This window comes from Amblyomma maculatum, chromosome 2 (genome assembly GCF_055883805.1).
Source record: "Amblyomma maculatum isolate TAMU_Amacu chromosome 2, ASM5588380v1, whole genome shotgun sequence".
In the NCBI taxonomy this organism is placed as follows: Eukaryota; Metazoa; Arthropoda; class Arachnida; order Ixodida; family Ixodidae; genus Amblyomma; species Amblyomma maculatum.
In genome coordinates, this window is record NC_139345.1 from 72869972 (window position 1) to 72888282 (window position 18311).

At 44.4% G+C, this 18311-nt stretch overlaps 1 protein-coding gene and 1 pseudogene across 5 annotated transcripts; one reads left to right on the forward strand and one right to left on the reverse strand.

Moving 5' to 3' along the window:
* LOC146198981 (RAB6A-GEF complex partner protein 2) lies at positions 1–10010 on the reverse strand. Of its 4 annotated transcripts, none has more exons than XM_084594439.1 (8): positions 9913–10010; positions 8165–8289; positions 7111–7268; positions 6920–7003; positions 6265–6414; positions 5577–5711; positions 3297–3602; positions 1–1787 (listed from the first exon to the last, which is right to left on the reverse strand). In XM_084594439.1, exons 2-8 carry the CDS (start codon positions 8287–8289, stop codon positions 1567–1569), a joined length of 1179 nt encoding a protein of 392 aa, XP_084450565.1. In that variant the 5' UTR covers positions 9913–10010; the 3' UTR covers positions 1–1566. The 4 variants fall into 4 exon arrangements, with proteins under 4 accessions (XP_084450565.1, XP_084450566.1, XP_084450567.1 ...); XM_084594440.1 differs by lacking the exon at positions 9913–10010 and adding an exon at positions 8873–9225; XM_084594441.1 differs by lacking the exon at positions 9913–10010 and adding an exon at positions 8973–9224 and having other exon boundaries at positions 7117–7268.
* A 40-nt stretch (positions 10011–10050) lies between these two features.
* Positions 10051–18154, forward strand: LOC146198982 (uncharacterized; annotated as a pseudogene). Its single transcript, XR_014705031.1, has 7 exons — positions 10051–10281; positions 10935–11081; positions 11539–11896; positions 13277–13414; positions 13879–13946; positions 14678–15002; positions 16068–18154. The product of XR_014705031.1 is annotated as an uncharacterized LOC146198982 (transcript).
* Positions 18155–18311: the final 157 nt, after the last annotated feature.

Below are 18311 nucleotides of genomic sequence, written 5' to 3' on the forward strand. Positions count from 1 at the left end.
TCACCTGCAACATTTTACTTTATTTTTAACCACAATATTGAAATTGCAAGGTAGCAAAAGTGTACCAAAAATGTTTGCTTCACGAGATTTCATACCTATTCAACCCAAAGGTGTGAACGCCTTGCACCAAACAACTTCACATTAGAATGCTACTGTAAAAAAAAAAAAAAAATCTCCTATTCATCCTTGATAAAAGCTAACAGCATCTGCTTTCATGTCACCTACACCTATGCAAGCCCCTCACAGCACATTCTGCTCAAGTAAAAGAAAAAAAAAAGTACAACATGAAAAGGTAACAGTATTCATAGATTATCAATAACATAAGAGCTGAGCTGCTGAGATGATGTATTTACAGTGAACTGCCACTAACCCTTCGAAGCAAGGATTCCTCACACATTTGCAGCGTATACAATACATTAGTTGTCCTAAATATCCGAACATCAAAAAGGTATTTAAAAACCTGCAATACCAGCAGGTACCCATTCCAAGCACTGTTCATTTCATAACACATACGGTACTTAACAGCCTTACATTTCAAATATAGGCTGCTTCCCAGTGCATACGAAAAAAAAAAAAAGGGAAACATTCTCCTACCACCTAAGCCTGCAATGACGTTAGCACAGTTACATTCATTCCATTGAGGCATTTGTGAGCATATGAGCACGGCACTGACACTTCAATAGTTGAGGCTGAACCTTATGTGTTTGTACTTTGAGCATGGAGAAAAAAAGGAAGGTGAGGGCCTCAAAATACAAGATCAACACAGTCTTCACTGCAGACAACAGGTGGTTGTGGTTCACAACTTGGCATTCATCATAAAAGTAAAAGCGTCTGTAAAGAAGGCCTGCTTTCTTGCCGTGTATACAAAATGATACCCCACATAGAAACAAGTGAGTAGATTGTGTTGTGCTAACAAATTATAACCCTGACCTCAAGCTTGCACTAATGTCAGCTTTTTGGAGAGGACAAAATCCAGAAAATTAAAACAAGCAAAGGAAGCTACAGTGTAGGACAAATAAAATTGAAGCTGACTTCTCCAGGACCTCTGACAAAAATATAGTAGGCCGGCCATCATGGCAAAAAAGCGGCTGTAGACGTGCGTGCAAACGACTTAAATAATGAAGCCAGGCCATAACAAAAAAAACTTCCCCAGTGGCAACTGTAGTGCATGTGAGCAGACAGCCAGATGACACTGCTTTAAATGAAAAAAAGTGCACAGGTATCAAAATACAAGCTTCGCCTGTCATGGCAGCTTAGATGGCAGGACAGTTGGTCGTCTCTGGCCTCCAAGCGCAGCTAAGACGCACGTGGCTTCGAGCTGTCTGTGGCCCGCTGCTGCTTTACATCTTGCATTCCAGTACATCATTTCCTCTTGCTCCAGAATAAAGCTGGTGCAATTGTAGGAAATGAAAACTTCACTGTATAAGTCGAAGCTGGTTAGCTGGATAAGAACGTCGCAAATTCAGGCAGCATGGAGTGCACACTGCCCCGGTTTCATTGCCTGCGAGCAGTGCTGGCCAACGCCACACACGTTGAAGGGGGAGCACAGCACAGGAGGCTTTTTGGTCAGCAGATCTGCAGGGACATCTGGGACGGCGCTCTGAGGGCACTGCTGACGTGGCCCGGGTGAGTTGGGTACAGGGAGATGGGCAGGTCCCACACCATCGTCTGAACGTCCAGCACTGCCGGCGCTTGCCAGTCACTAGAGCTTGTCAATTCCTGCCCCGGCTTCACTACTGGGGAGGTAGTCATCACAAACTCAAAGTGGAGCTTCCACCGCAGTTCAGCTGGAAACAAATGTGAGGCACTGTTCAATTTTACAGGTACTGACACCAATTGTGACTATGATGGGGAAATGACTGCTTTGAAAATGTTTCTGAGTCGTACATTGGATGACACCGCTGGCCCTTTTTGTTTGCTTCAAACTTTCTGTGTAGAAGTTATCTCATGGAAGAAGAAATTGTAACTGAAAGGAATTTTTTGTCCTGACGTAGTACAATGTTTGTATATGAATCTGAGGTCAAAGCTCCACAAAAAAAAAAAAAAAAAGCGTACGGTTGCCTGCCATCAGTTGTCATTTGGACTGGCATTCGGATAGGATGCCTTGCGAGATAGCATCGCCTGCTGCGCTCTCCAGCTGTGCAGGGTCAGTAATACATTCTCCTGCCACACTACAACCGAACATAGCATTACTCTTCTCTGGAAGATGTCCTGCAGTTGTTGGGAATACCGCACCAATTGAGAAGCATCAGTTAGTTTATGTTCCAACAAGACACTTAACTTACTGCAACAGTGTGTCCACATCTCTCGAGTAATTTGTTATCCACATGCCTTGGCACTTTCCTTCCTATACACAACGGTTACTACAATCTGCTGTGCACCATCATGCAGTGCTCTTTCTCTTAATAACGAAACTTGCTTCGTTAGCTCAACCCTCCTTTTTAATTTTTTTTTGTTTGCTCATAATTCTGAAAGGCACTGCTTCATAGGCATTTTGTGGCTCTAGCCAGCTTGTAAATAGTATATGCACCAAAAATTCCAGCTTACAGCTTGCAGGCTCTACAGAATGAAATGCTCAAATCTTTGCATTTTTTTAATTGTGCATAACTGTGAACAATACAGCAGTTTCCCAATATTTTCCAATATGGCATGAAATGCCTAACATGACTGTGTGTGCTGAGCACAGACAATCTTGCAGGGAAAGAAAGAGAACACCTATTCTCTCAGCAGAAATTGGCCTCTGCAGACTATACAACGGGTGCAGACTGTGCACCAGAAATTATGGCATGTATGCTATATACACAACCAAAGGCACCAGCGTTATAACCAGTATTAATGGCCAGGGTCTGTGTAGATATTTTGAAGCAATAAGTGTTTCCAATATTGCTATTTACATTTGAAAACAATTTCACAGTACCCAAAACCCTATAAATGCCAAGAAGGAAAGGCCTTGTTTATGGGTGCATTAGGTTCAGTCAAATCGGAGCTCGAAATGAAAAGAAGTATTAATACCGTTTCTTGGGCTAGTTGGTTCATACTTGTACTGTGAAAAGAAGTAACCAGTGATTTTCTAGTATTTCCTTGTAATAAGGTACGCTTGCACATCAGATGGATATCTAAGCAATGCCTGCAACAAAATGAGACCCACAGGAAAGGAAATGCTGATGTACTGTCATAATGTGGGCAAAACATTTGCCTAGCCAAACGGCCTTTCTTCCCCTCTTTCTCTTCCCTGTCACAAAGTGAAGGCAAAAATGCAAAATCCCAAACACTGACAGCTGGCCCAAGCCACTCACCAATGTCTGAACCGAAGGTGGGCGTGACGTGCAGTGGCACTGGTAAGTGGAGATGTGTAGTGCGCAGGTGCAGGCAGAAGGCATGTTGCCGGCAGTGTCCGAGCGTTGAGTGCACAGCCTCACCCGTGGCCGACGCAGCTGCGGAGATGTGCTCCTCACTCTGCAGTGTCACCGAGTATTGCACACAGGGCACTGTGGCCTCGGAGAAGTCAAACATGCCAACAATGTCTTCGCCAAGGCGGAAGCACGACTTGAGCAGGCAGAAGCGCACAACCCGTCCATTCTGGTGTGTCACGTTGTAGTAGCCTGCAAGGCAACAGGCAGCGCCCACTGAATAAGCAAACACTGTTCTCAACGTGTAGAAGAGCCCATGTTGCTGCTCTGCAAAATCAATAGATGCAGTACTCAAGTAAACAAATGCGTTGACTTCTGTGCGCAGACTGTACACAACCACAGTTTTGTGAAAACTATTTTTGTCATGGTAATATAGCATGGTGCCACACCAATACAACATTTTCAAGGAAAAGTAAATATTAAGCATGTTACCCAGGCCTGTTGCCCACCTTGCTCATTTGGAGAGGCTCTGCACACTGACCATCCTAAATTAAAAAATATTTTGTAACATGGTCATTGTAAGGAAACCCCTTCGCAACACACGCAAACAATCTTTTTCAGAATACTGATTAATAGCACAAATAGAGCCACCAAAATCAGTCTATATCGTCGTTCTCCTCTCGTTCCCTTCAGTCTCTGAAGAGTTTCTTTTTCCTGCCTAGTCAAATAGCCTCTGCAAGTGAAATTCGCTCTCCTCTTCCGATTTTCGCGGGAGGCGTGCAGTGATGGCTCCGCATTGGCAGGTATTTTTTTCCTTCCTTACTGCTAGCCGAGCTTTGCCTCCTCATCAGGCTCTGAGCTAAACAGGTGGCCGAAGGTCAGACGCAGGGATCTCTCCATCATTTCTTGGAAATACAAGCCTGTTCATGTATGCATGTCTCAGTATGTTTCTGTGCTTCTTCTGTGTGTTTGGGTCTTCTCTGTGTCTGTAGTCGTGCGAGGTGTACGAGCGGCACACTACACAGAACACTCTGAAGCATGCATGGACTAGGACAAGAAACTAAAAGCCTTGTTTTGAAGCGATAGCTTCACTATGCCAAGTTTCAAGCCGTCGGCGTGGCGCACAGCCGTGTCGGTGCCGGAGAGCATAACTGTTGTCATGGCAACCGTCGCAGCTGGGATGGGGCCTTGCCTTGCCTGGCACATTGTGCGGTTAACGTGGCTGCGGCGGCCGTGTCGGTGCTCCGCCAGCTGCGCATGCACGTGACATTACGACACACCGCTCACCACGCCCGGCACTCCACCAGCTGTGCATGCACAATAGAGCAGAGAGGAGGCGAGGCGGTTGTATAAAAGAGGCGTTCGGTGGTGCAGCCCCGGCTAGAGATGAAAGAGTCTGCTCGGCTGAAGGAAGCCAGAGACCGCTGTTGGAATGAAACCATGCGGCGGTGACATGCAGAAGAGACCGAAGAACGTGGCAAGCGCCTTGAGAAGCGTCGCAGGGATAAAGCAGCTAGACGGAGCGGCTTAGTCTCCGACAGCGACTCTACGACAGCCGATGGAGATACCGAGATGAGTTCTGCACCTTTGAAGGAAGCCAGGCTCAGAAGGTGGAACGAAACAAAGAAGAAACGATGTGCTGAAGAAACTGAGCAACAACGTGCAGAACAGCTCGAAAAGAGGTGGAAGAGCGATGCAGCTAGAAAGACACGTTTTACCACCAACGTTTACAAGCAGTACAGATAGCCGCCGCTGCTTCTGTGTCCTCATGCTTCAGCTATCGCTTCACACTAGGTTTAACCAAAGCTAAACCACAGCCAATTTTTGAGTGGTTGTATGTGTGTGCGAAAATGAAAGGCATGCAATATGAGCAGAAGATATAACGCACTTCACCCGTCAATCAGAGAGACGGACAAATGGATGCTGCCTCTGATAGTATGTCATCAGCAATGTTCAATGGCCAGCGTGGAGGGAGGAGGTAATGGCTCTTCGAAAGGCAGCTCTGATTAGTACATTTGCTGCTTCTGATACTTGATTAAGGCACTAGGCTTGTTTGTACAAATTTTCATGCTGTGGGCAGTAGCCCTTTAAGTCGGAATTTTAAGTAAAAATTCAAAAGAGCCACCATGCATCCAAAGTATCAAAGCTATTTACATTGAAGCTGTTCGTGGCAATGTGCAACAAGGTACAAACGGTGCAGCAACACATTGGCAAAATAAAACATACTAGGCCTCCGACGAGACGTGAGGTCTTCCAAGAAATCTACAGCCACTTCGAGCACTGACTGCCTGCTGGCCGTGGGCAAGAAGGGGTTGCTTGGAGCTGCCTTGGCCAGGCGCTCTTTTAGTGCTTCCATCAGACCTGGAAGAAAAACATAGGAAGGATTTGAGCTGCATATCCTTCGTTTAGAAATTCTGAACAACATTTGAGTAGAAAAACCCATACACATAAGATACTGTGCACAGGAACTTAAGGCTAACCTCTGCAATAAGCACTAGCCTATCACATTAAGCACATAAATAAAAACTGAACTCCCAGCATCACCATTCTTCCACCACATCATCACCCAGCATCACTTTCTCAACAAGCCTTCACTTCAACCAGAAAGGCTCAGTTCAGATTACACTGACGCACTAACATTGTTCCACGCAATGTGACAGCAGGTTTCAGCTGCAACTCGGGCAGTACAATTTTTATAACTCGGACTTTAATTTAATGCAGCATTGGAACTGCAAAAGAGTATTTACGTGGGCTGGTTAGCAAGTGGTATGCTTTCTTACTTTCTTTCATCCTGTCTTTGCACCGTTTCCCCAGCCTTGAGTTCTTAAAACTGTGCTGTATGCACACGGTCCAGAATGTATGCAATAGTGGCTGCTTTAAGACCAATTTCAGAGCGAGTCAGCAAAGTACACACCCTCAACTACAAACACCTTGATGGGTATTCGGAGCAACCTTGTCAGTGCGTTCACCCTCTGTGCGCCGATGGTAACCTTGTAAGCATACCGAACTGCCTGGCCCTTGTACGATGGTGGGACAGAAGAAGGAATTGTTTCCTTGTACATAACTGCAGAAAAAGAAGGGATAAAAGCAAAATGTAAAGCATCATGCATCTCACATGCTCATCCATTTCTGGCAAAGCTAATTGCATTCAACCTTGTTCTCAACATTAAACAATGCAGCTGTATTGACAATACAAAATAATTGAGCCTTGTAACTGTGTAACTGATGCAGTTTACATAACTTGCAGTTCGTGAACCATTTGAAGTAATTCGAATTAAAAGGGCCCTTAGTTTACGGCACACTATGCTATGTGCAACTAACAAACAATTACTACTGTCTACAATAGAATTCTAAACATGCTAAGAAGCTGTTAGCGACAGATGAGGTCAGACCTTGCTTGCAAAGATAGTCTGCCTGGATAAAAACACACATACTTGAACGATTCTACAAATGTTTCAGTTACCTATGGGGACATCATACTACTACGAAGGCTCTCAAAATAACTTGCACGGGAATTTGTCACAGGCAGGCACCTTCCAGCCACTTGAGAGAATATGAAAAACCCTTACATGATTTGCTCTCACCAGGCAGTAGACGGAGGTCACAAAACAGTATTTTGGGCTTCGACGAGAACACGACATAACCTTTTTCACCTGCATGGCCCCACAAAAATGAATGTCACTGCACTGTCATCTTGCATCACTGTAAAACTAAAAGGGTGTCCATGCTCTAAAACCAAGCAAAAAGACACGATATCAACCTTCACCTCGGCATGGTATAAAGGAAGTGTCCTTAGAGCCCGTGGCCATCTGCTCCTGAGAAGGGGACTTCGGAAACCGCACTCTGGTTTCATCCACAGAGCAGTGGCAGTGGATCTGAGCACTTGCCCAGGCAATATTCTCGGGCATCCTCTTGATACTGTGTGTGCAGAACCAAAGTGGTTCTATAATACGAGTATACGAGTATACTGACACGAACAATACTGGTGATAAGATCTCACAATGGTCAATGTAACTGAAAATAATATTAATGACAAATCATCTGGTGCTGCAATAATATTAACCACATAGGTTTATGGAAGCTGATAGTGCTCAGCATTGGCCCATTCGCATAACAGAAAGCTTATTAGAAAAATCTGTACAGAAGGGTACAAAAATGAAGTCCTATTGATAGGTGTGCTTTGTCAACATTATACAAGAATATAATCCCACCCAGAGCGCTGTCCCAGGCTTTCAAGGCTTCTATAAACCCAGGCGGAAAATGTCCATGAATGCGATAACATTAGTTGATCATTCGTTGCAGCCAATTACAATGCCCAACTTAAAACTATATGTTTGCTTTGGAAGGTGCAGGTTGGTCGAATTCACCTAAACTTTCCAAAACGGCTTTTTATGTGCAACACATAGTATCTACATATCCACCTTCATTATCATGTGACCAGCACAACGTAGTCCCAAACACACAGTTTTGAGCCAGTCTGCACAAAGACAGGGTTAGCATAGAGATGCAAGGCAGCTTTTTGTGACAGTTTACTTGCAGAGGCGTAGTGACACTTCACCAATCAACTCATATATTTGCTCCATGCCAATGGCTTCATTACAAGGAAGCAATATCCCAGAAGCCTACGAGAACTGTGCAATTGGTATAGAGTGCACAGATGACAGGGATCCCAACTGCAAAAGCTGTAGCTTCAAACATGCCGACAACGTGTATAAAATGAGTACTCATATTCAATCATACTGGGCACTCTCGCAACAATATCATGTATTCAACCCATTAAGTTGGCCATGATGCAAAAAATTCGGTGCAAATACCTATTCTCATTCGGCTCACTGTGGTTGCCATCAGGCTGCTTGTAGGTGAAGGTGACCAAGCATTCAACGCTGTCTCCAGCGACATAGACGACATCGCGCAGCAGCTTCGCTTGCACTTCAATCATCTGGCGGCGTGAAAGAGGCAGTGGTTAGTGTTTTTGTACTTCTTACAGCACATTTTTTACCTGTCGCGAAAGCGTACAAAGATGAGGAAGAAAATTAACAAAATGGTGTGCAAGAAAGGTTAACTGGCTTCCAATCTGTTTCGTCAACAGCACGAACCGTGCCGCCAGGAATTCCTCCATACCCCGAAAAAACGACCAGCGAAGCTTGCGGTGTAATTCTATGTCCGTTACGTGGGACGTCACTTCGAGCGATTTCTCCTGGTGTGACGATGATCAAGGTCGTGCGCCAATTATAAATACCACAGATTGACCTCAAGCGACAGGCTACGGGGAAGGGCGCAGCTGGACACGAAACACAGTGGTATCGCAAATTTCCAACATCATATAAGAAATCAAGAGATGGGTGGCAGCCACAAACAGTACCGTGTATGTAAAAGTCAACTAGATCTCTAACGTTGCGCATTAAAACTTCCTCGACAGGAATGGCCTGCAACAACCTGGCACAACTAAAAAGTTTGTTGACAGCATTAACACAAATAGCGCGTTTATAGAGAGTGAGAAACACAAGGTGGAAACAACGCACATGGAAACTTGCTGAGCGTCGTTTTGCTATATGCGAAAGTCAAGGGTCCAGGTACCAATCAAAGTGGCTAACCTCAGATTGTGTGAGGCGAGATTTTTACCTTATGCCACCGAGAGACCGGGTCTTCCGCTGCTTTGCGACACACTTAGATGTTTCCATATATCAGACACTACGAGATGCTCGCTGATGTTGAAGGAAGCTGATACGCTACCGTGCGCCGCGACCGTGAATTTAACGGGCTAGCTACTTTCATCGTGGTACCGCTCTTCTCAACACCACCCACGTAAGCCCGCGATTGATGCTGCAAGTCAACTGTGTACGAAAAACACATGGTGCGACTCTTAGCAATGGCCACACGTTATTTTGCTCTCGAAACCCGCTAGGTGAGTTGTGGCGCTAGCGTATGGTTAAACTGTGCAGTTCGCTTCGAAATTACTAGCCGCAAAATAAAAATAATTAGGTACTGTATTTGGAGTTACCCACATTACTAAAAAAGTGCAACCAATGTAGTTGTTCTTAACGTTTATTAGTCAATAACCTAAAATAGAGCTATATTTATAGTATTGCCTTAGTACGGATCAAGCTTGTTGAGACAGTATCTGTTTATTTAAGATCCCCCACCAAACCTGTTCTTTGCCACCAGTCAGCTTTTTGCAGTTTCTGCATCGTATATTTTGCTTGTAAAACAAGGCACCATACCCGTGTTTACCTGTGTACTCACCTACAGATACGAAAAAGACAACATGAATTGCGCAAGGATCTCAGATTACGTTTTTTGAACTGAGCAATGCGTTCGAAGTTTCCCGTCGTAGATTATGACGCACAGCAAACTTCCAAGAATGCGCCAGCAACCCGACTCTTCCCACCAACAAACTCGGTTGAAACAACAACAAAAAATTAGGGGCGCCTGGAAACCTAGGGGGCGAAGAAATCAGCGAGAAAAGCAGCGCGAGAAGAAAGTAGCGGAAGTAAGGCGGAAAACGGAGGGACGACTATAACAAAATAAAAAGGAGAGTTCAGAAACTGGAACAGAAACAAACCTCGCGTACTGTGCGGAGGAGTCATCTCCCTCCGGAGAACAGACGACGGCCTTCAGGCATCCGCCCACGTGTGCGAGCCACGTGACTCCCCCTTCCCCACGACCGCTTTTCTCCTCTCCCGCGCTCCCAAGCCGCACCCCAAGCTCCGGAGCGCGACGCACGCACCGTCAACAGCAGTTTGTAACTGCACTTCGTGCTCGTGCCCCTGATTGAAAAACACGGGAAGAAGCCTCGCGACAGTCAGCAGCCTTACAAGTACGCCCAGACGCTGCAGTGTGTGCTGGCCGTATTGCGGCTTCTTCGAGCCAACGCGATTCGTGACACCGTTCACCCTGCAACACCGGTATGGGTGTCCCGTCTTCAATAGCGGTGAGTTGTTTCCTTTTGCGCGCACGCACGCACGCGCGGAGGTATTTCTGAAGGCGCAAAGTCATTTGCTGCGTACAGCCGCCAGCTTTCTCTCATGGGATCCTGCGACCGTCAACAAGCTGCAATCTCCTTTAAAATCTTGCTAAATCGGTTGTTTGGGGTCGTTTTTGGAAGCGGAAAACAATCGTCTGCTACCATCTATACCGCAGCTAGCTGCAGACGACCCGGTTGCTCAATCGGGCGTATATAGCACCGAAAAGTGCATGTTTTGCCTGTAACCTGGAATCAACCAGTCTCACTAATATGCTTCTCGTCATTTGACGTATTATACATGCAGCATAAAATTTTTCCATGCATTATTGCAGTATATAGAGCGACCCTCACGCGTAGGAACGAAAGCATATTCACTTCAGGGTCGCGGTCGTTTCCAAGGGTGATTATGCTTGATCAAGCGTTAAATGCATTCAGGTAGCGACACACCCGGCCGCTCTGCAGGATCGTTTGCAAATGGGAAGTTGCGCATATCGCACGGTGTGTGCGCGGTCGTGTTTCGTGCGAAGTGCTGCAGGCTCGCCAGGTATACACACGCGTGATATGTATCTCGTTCACGAAGCGCACAGGGTCACGCGTAGGGTTTTCAATTTCCTTTCCAGGATATTCCACCGGCCACGTCATTCGCCAAGCCCTGCAAAAAGGGAACGTTGTCTAAACTGGTCGGCCGCCGATGGATATTTTTGCCTGTGTGGAAGGAGCGCTATTGTGTACTAGACGGGAACAAGCTGTACTACTACGATAGCGAGGTGAGCTGCGGGAGCGCACAGTGCAAACTTCCTCGCCATTGCATTGCTGCCTCCGCGGCAGATTTTATTGCGCTGCGCGCGCACCTTTACAGCCTGCATGGCGCACAGGTTGTTTTCAAGCACGAACATATCTTTTCGTCACCATTAAAACCAAACTGTTTGGAATGGAATTTCGCTTGGGTGATATTTTTGAACCTAGTAATTCCTTCCTCAGTTTTGGACTTTGTAATGGCGTTGTAAACAGGCGAAAAATCAGCACAAATATAATACAAATCAACCAATGCACTCGTTATCGTGCCAGTAAGAATATCCTGCAATATCAACAAGGTAACATTGTGGCAGTTCGTGCAACAAACTTGTGGAGTATGATGTGTCATCTGCCGAATACTGAATAGGGCATAGTAAACAAAATACATCAATGAAGCAATTAACAGCCATAAATTTCTTTTCATTTCAGACTAGTAAGGGCACAAACTCCAGCTGTGGAGTAATCAACTTGGACCTTTTTGACCTCTGCGAGGAATATGAAAGCAAGTCTGTCCAGAATGGATTTGTCATCACAAACACCAACAGAGGATTCTTTGATGTAATTGAGCCTCACTCTGACGTGATGAGTGATGCATCCAACAGTGCTGTCATTCTACTTCCTGTTGCAGGAGTACCACACATTTTCTGCAGGAACCTTATCAGAAGTTTGTGACTGGATAGCACACATCCGCACACAGCTGAATCAGTCCATTGTTCAGAAGCGGACATCCTTTTTAAGGAAATCTCTTGCAAAACGGAAGACTAGAAAGTCTCTTGAGAACCTGCAGGTACGACATTCTGGTTTATAACTTAAATCTGTCAATCTTGCAAAAACACGAGCTCAGATTGGGTCATCTGCCATTTTTTTGCAGTATTCTTGCTATAATTTTCTGTCACCTTCTGTGCTATATTTTCAGATTTTGTTAAGGTGGCTTTATAGTATTCCTTCCCGTTCATTTTGTTACCTTTGGGAGAATTGGGATGGCAGTATTGTTGGTGAACGGTTCGAACTTCAGATATCCAATTGAAAGAAGTGTTTTGCTGCACAGCCTTGTGTATAGGTGAAATGAACAGGAACGTTCGTTTAAGCTTATTTCTTTGTGCAGAGTTGGCTGCTTCACAAAAAAAAATATAATGACTGCATCACACAGGGGAAGGAGGAGGGGGAGTCAGATAAGCTTCATGAACTGTTTGGTATCGCTCACTGAACCGAGTATGTGTAGGTCAGGCGAACGTGCAAATATTCTCACGAGTTTTTATTATCTTTCAAACTGTGAAGGAAAGGGGCCAAAAACCACGAAGCCTCTACTGTAACAGCTGGCCCACATTTAAAGTATGATTGTGAATGTGAACATTATAGGTTCATAAATGTAACAGAGCAGACAACACTAGTATCTTGTATAGTACACAGCCCATCTTGCATCTCTTCCATTCTTGTAAGGGAGACAAGTCCTACAGCAAGCCCTATACAAGCCCTGTACTCTGCAGGAATACTAGTGTTACCTGCTGTATGACACAAGTTGGGATACGGCCTATAGTGTTTTAGAATCAGTGGCACATTTTTTTAGTTAATTTAGTGGCAAATGAATCTGCCAGTTAGTTGGAAGCAACATGTCTTGTTGGAAACTGAATGGGAATCTCTAGGAGGAGGAAAGGCAGGGAGGTTGACCGGAAGAAGAAACCGGTTTGCTACCTTGCACTGGGGGAAGGGGGGTGAGTGGATATAATAGTGAAGGATAGAAGGGAGTTGCAGGATAATGAAATCAGTATAGTACAGTCAGTAAATCAGTGAATTCAGTACCACAAAACCTTGCTGCTGACTGAAGATTCCTGTACATGCAGCGAAATATTTACCGTAGCTGTTGCACACGTTAACATGCTGTGCAACTGTTGTTGCGTTCAAATAATTACACCTAACCTGCGGTATTTAATGCATAGCACTTGAACTTGGGAAAAGGATAGGCATGCGTGTGTCCGGGATGCCAGTGTGACAGGTGTGTCTGCAACATCTGTTTCACTTTAAAGCAGTTACGTGCTGTCAGTGCCGGGACAAGCTGGCTCTATAGATCATGCAGATGCATGATGTCTAATAGCTGGTGCTTGATAGAGCAGTGCTTTATCTTTGAACAGGACGCCTGAGCTTACATACTTCCTGTTTTTACGTTCAGGCAAAAACAGAGAGCTCCTATATACCAGACCCAACTCTAGACATCCCAGCAAAGGAGCCCCTGGAGAGCATCACAAAAAATCGAGCAAGAGGCCCCTCTGGGAGAAGACTGCCTCAGCGGAAATCACAGATGCCCAAGGTAAAACTCGTGCTAACTGCCATGAAGTCTAGGGGCTGCACCATGCACAGAGCACAAGCAGTGTTTGAATTATGCAGTTATAAAGCCAAGCTTACTTTGATACATACAACTAAGCGGCACATGTCAAGTTCTTATTTTTGGCCTTTTTTTTTAGGGATATATCTCTTGCTTTTTACTGGACAATGACAAGCATTGTTTATCGATCTCGTCCTTGGTCCCTTACCTGTCCTTTAGGCTGTCTGGAAAGCCTTTTTTGTATACAAGTGAACCATATTCATAGCCGTGACAGTGACATGTTTATTTGCATAAAGGAAATAAGGATCAGCTTCGCTGATGTTTTACTGGCATATTTGGATATAGACAGCATAGTGTTGAGTAATGAATGACTGAATATGAAAATTGAATTTACTGGTGCTACACATAAAGATGAAACTGAGAATTAAGCAGTGCTCCTTTTTCTCCAGTCTTTGTCTCACGAAGCAACAAATCAAAGGCCTGTTCACAAGCCGGAAGTGCTCACCGAGCAAGCAGAGTAAGTTTAGTTGCTTCACCCTTTTGCATGTTATTGTGTAGTATGTAAAAGCTGAGCTGCTTTCCCCTTAAGAACTTCCATTTAATGAATGCTTTCACGCAAAGTTTGCATACCAGCATGTAAAGAGGCCTGATACTATTAGGCATGTCTGCCAGAAGCATAGGTGCTTATCATAAAGATGTAACTAGGCATTCATCTTTCTGCAGTTATGCAAAAGATGTCCACCAAAATGGAGAGTTCAGCTAGTTGGTACATACTGAAGAGAATAAAAAAACATGTTGTAAACCTAGATTTCACCAAAACTTTGCAATTTCGGGTAGGAGTGTTTGCACCAGCATGATCACCTCTGCATTGCTCTGTCACTTTCAGCTGTTCCCAACCTGTTTCAGTCGTCTTCAACCTGTGCAGTTAAGCGTTACCCTCAGTGTTTTAAGGGATGATGGCTTCATAATTTTCTTGCATATAGAAGCAGCAGAAAATGTTTATGTGCATAGCCACTGTGCACACCTGAGAATTAAAAGGCATAGTCCGCTACTTTATACTTGTGTGTGCAGTGAACGTCTAAACTCCATGCTGTACACACACAGGCTGTGAAGGGCCTATGCCCATGTGGCAGGTGATATGCCCTTAGCGATGATTCCACTGTGGGTGCATGCATTTGCATATATAATACTGTGCTTCTATGCGAGTTCCAAGTACCAAAAAAAAAAGAACACTTCTTCACAATCCAGATCAACCGAGGTGGGGGCCAAGAACGAGACAGAGAAGCCGAGGCCAGCGTCTGCCCTCCTCTATCATTACAGTTCCAGTGAGGAGGATGAGACAGACAAGACGAGCCCGAGGGAGCCTGAGTCAGTCAGTCAAACAGAGGAGCACATGGAGTCGAGCCACAAGCCATCTGATGGAACGTGTGTTCCCAGCGCACGCACAGAGACAATGCAGGACCGGCTGAGGAAACTGCGTGAAGAGCTGTCTTGTCATGTGGACGATGTGACAATGAAGTCCCTCCTTGAGCGACTCAGTTACTGCGAACTTGAACTTCAAGTTGCAGTGCAGGTAACCAGTTTCTTCTTGCAGGTTTTGTTCCGGTCACTGTTGTTCAGTAGTAGCATTGCATGCACACGCTGTTTTGTCTCGGTAGCTAATGAAATATACAGCAAAATCGGAAAATAAATGGCAAATCTAAGACATCTTAGCCATGAGTCGCTGTGCAAGCTTCACTGATGGAACCAAAAAGCATCCATGTTTCCTTCTTTCTTCTCTTCCTCTGTGTGTCAAATGCAGTGTAACTAGTGAGGAGGCAGTATGGCACGTTTTACGCTAACAAGAGCACTTCAATTTCTAGATGATTTAGCATGTTTGCATATCTCAACTTTTGCTTGTGAAACAAAGAGGCAAAAAAAGACAAACTGTCTCAACTTCCACAATGGATCAGCCTTGTACATGTCAACGTGTGTGTTCTAGTTGCGCCCACTACGTAGTTCCTGGCACAAAGAAGCTGCTATGACATTGTTTCTGGCATACTTAATTTGGGATATTCCTTTCATAATGTTATCCCAAGTCATTTCTGTATTAGTCGCCATACCATTACAGGTCTCTTTAGAGCTCGTGAGCAAAAAGTGAATGCATCTAAAAGCAGCGGAAAATTTAGGAACGGCTTAACCTAATAGTTTCCATTACCTTTTTCTCAAGTCAGAATTAATACATAGTGAAATCAGCTTACTAACATGCCTACTTATAAAACAAATTTCATACTTCCCATTTTTCCAATTTTCTTTACACTGATTTCACTCAGAGCTTAGGGTAGCTAATTCAAACAGGAATGCTCTGCTTCTTCACCCATTGAAGGCCTTGATACACCAGTGTATCTGGTCACACAAAGAAACAGAGGTTAACAACTGTGGTACAAAATGTAGGTCAAGTGATTTGACAATTATTTCAAAATTCGTTGGGCGGCCCGAGCACTGCTGAAATTAAACTTTCTTTATTTGATGTACCATGCCTTAATGCATTGGAATTTCAAATAACAAATGGCATTTTCAGCTGGCGTTCCACCTCGTGACAGGACTTTGTTTTCACTGCCATGTCAAGATCACAGCTGGTGTACATCTCTCATTACAGACTGTGCAGCAAGTTCTCGACGAAGCATCAGCCGTGCTCGCAAAGACCAAGGGGGCCAAGCTGCCACCACCAGTGCCCGCTTAGTCTCTGCACGTCCTGGTGATGCCCGAGAGCACTGCGCTCGTCTCCGTCAAGGAGAGGACGTGAGCTGCTGCCGGGCCCAGTACTGACTACAAGGCAACTGCAAACGCAATCTCTACAAGGCACGCTGGAGGGGGCAAGCGTGCATTGTTTGTCTTTGTGTGGCGTGCCATTTTTCACGTCCACTGCAATGGCAAGCTGGTATGCCTTGTGCCACAATTACTAGTCAGAGAAATATGTAAAGCCCAAAGCAGTGCCTTGCAACGCGTTTTAGCTTTGACCATTGCATCAGCCCTTCCAGATCCGACCCTGCCACATGTGCTTTCTTGTGTTCCTAGCGTATTGTGATGTATTGCACACATCAGGTTGCTGGATGGTTGTTTGGGATATACACTAAAACACCAACGTGACCAGAATCATAGCAGAAAGAGCAAGCTCGCATAAATGCACAGATTTGGGCTTGAAGCAAGGATTTTATAAATTTCTATATGTTTTGCTTTACAGATATGTGTAATATGTTAGGACGGAAAGTTGTTCAGTTATATATATCTGCCTAAATAAAAAGCAAGGTCATATTGCACAAATTGAAAAAAAAAAAAAAGTTATGCATATTTTCAATTTGGGCTTTTTCCCAAAACTGCACAAGTTGCAGTCTGCTTGCTCCACTGAGGGAATATAATTTATAACGTACTTAAACTGATTTCATATACTAAAGTGGTCTGGAACTCTTCGCTATCGTTGATTACTCAAGCGCTTACTCAGTGAAATTTCTTCACAGCTACATTTAATATGCTTTGCAGGCATTGCATCTCCTTTCTGAAGGTAAAATTTACAGGGTGTAGTTTGTCTGCATAATAGATGCTGTGATTTTGGTACTGCATACATTTATTGCCATCCACGGTTCAAGGGTATGAGAAAGATGATGGCACAAGTTGCTGGCTAGAATGAAGTCACTACTACATTCATAAAGTTGAGTTAAACAATATTCCGATTTTGATGCGGCGGCAAAAGCTTCTGCCTCTTTTAGTATCTGCTGGAGTGCTTACAGACTGCGAGATAAATTCACGGAGTGATATTAGACAGTTATTTCTTAGTATACTCAAAATTTATGGTATAAAGGGGTGATCAGTCAAAACATAGGTGCAACACATTGCAGTATATCTCATTGGGAATGTGCCTTTAACGAATTGTTTCAATTGTGTGGAGAAATTTTTTTTGTAACGGGCTTGCAAGCCCAAAGCATTTTTGCTATAAAAGAAATGTTGCTTGGAAAAGCATGGCAGTACACTGAAAGATGGATGTTGTAAAGGCTGGAATACGATCAATTATTTCTGCAAGCACTGCAGTGCCAACGTCCCAATGGGTGATGTGCAAACGACCAGAAAAGTGACCATCACACTGGTCATGTGCCGCACCAGACAGATGCAATACCCGAATGTTGAAACATATGTTTATGTTGCACGGTACTTTGTGTAGCGAAATGAGAGGCACTGCGTCGGCAGGGGTACGTAACATTTTTATAGTTATTTATGTGTGAATTTGGTTGATGTGCTGTTGAATCAAGTTCATATTTATCACGGTTTGACGATTGTTGTTCTGAAACCAGCAGGGGTATGCAAGCACCTGTGACTGAACTTAAGAAGTCTGGACAATGTTTCTTATGTCCGGTAATACTGGACAGCGCCACTATAGTTTTTCAGTTCGTGCAGTAAACGGCGCGTATATCCACACAAAGTTGCAATGAAGCATCAGTGTCCTCGGTTTTTAATTGCGTTGTGATAAGACAATAGATGCTTTTGCATTTACAGTCCAGTATTACTTGACACAAGTTTACTGATGAATGCCTCCAGACGTAGAATCTACAAGTTCCATTCCCGGAAGCTCCTGCGAACAACAGTGTGTGCCTTTGGAGTCTTCTCCTCTGATTGAATCGAAATGCATTTGTCAGTTCTAGTTTTATTTATAAATAAAGGCATCTCTGCCAGACGCTATTTATTGTACACAAACTTGAATGACTCAGTGCATGACTTCAAACTCAAGCTGAAAGCATGAGCTTGCTGTGGAAATTTTTGCTTTCAACAAAAGGATTTTCTCGATGCACACAGTGAGGAAACACTGCTATACCATTCGTGAGCAAAACATCGGGCAACATTTCACAGTCTG

What these genes read in the sequence shown, in the direction of transcription:
- LOC146198981 (XM_084594439.1), bottom strand. Translation starts at nt 8,289, where the DNA reads ATGATTGAAGTGCAAGCGAAGCTGCTGCGCGATGTCGTCTATGTCGCT. An exon ending in AGTGAGCCGAATGAGAATAG is followed by an intron (nt 7,269 to 8,164) that starts GTATTTGCACCG and finishes CTGCACACACAG; the next exon opens with TATCAAGAGGATGCCCGAGA. An exon ending in CACCTTCGGTTCAGACATTG is followed by an intron (nt 1,788 to 3,296) that starts GTGAGTGGCTTG and finishes ATTTGTTTCCAG; the next exon opens with CTGAACTGCGGTGGAAGCTC.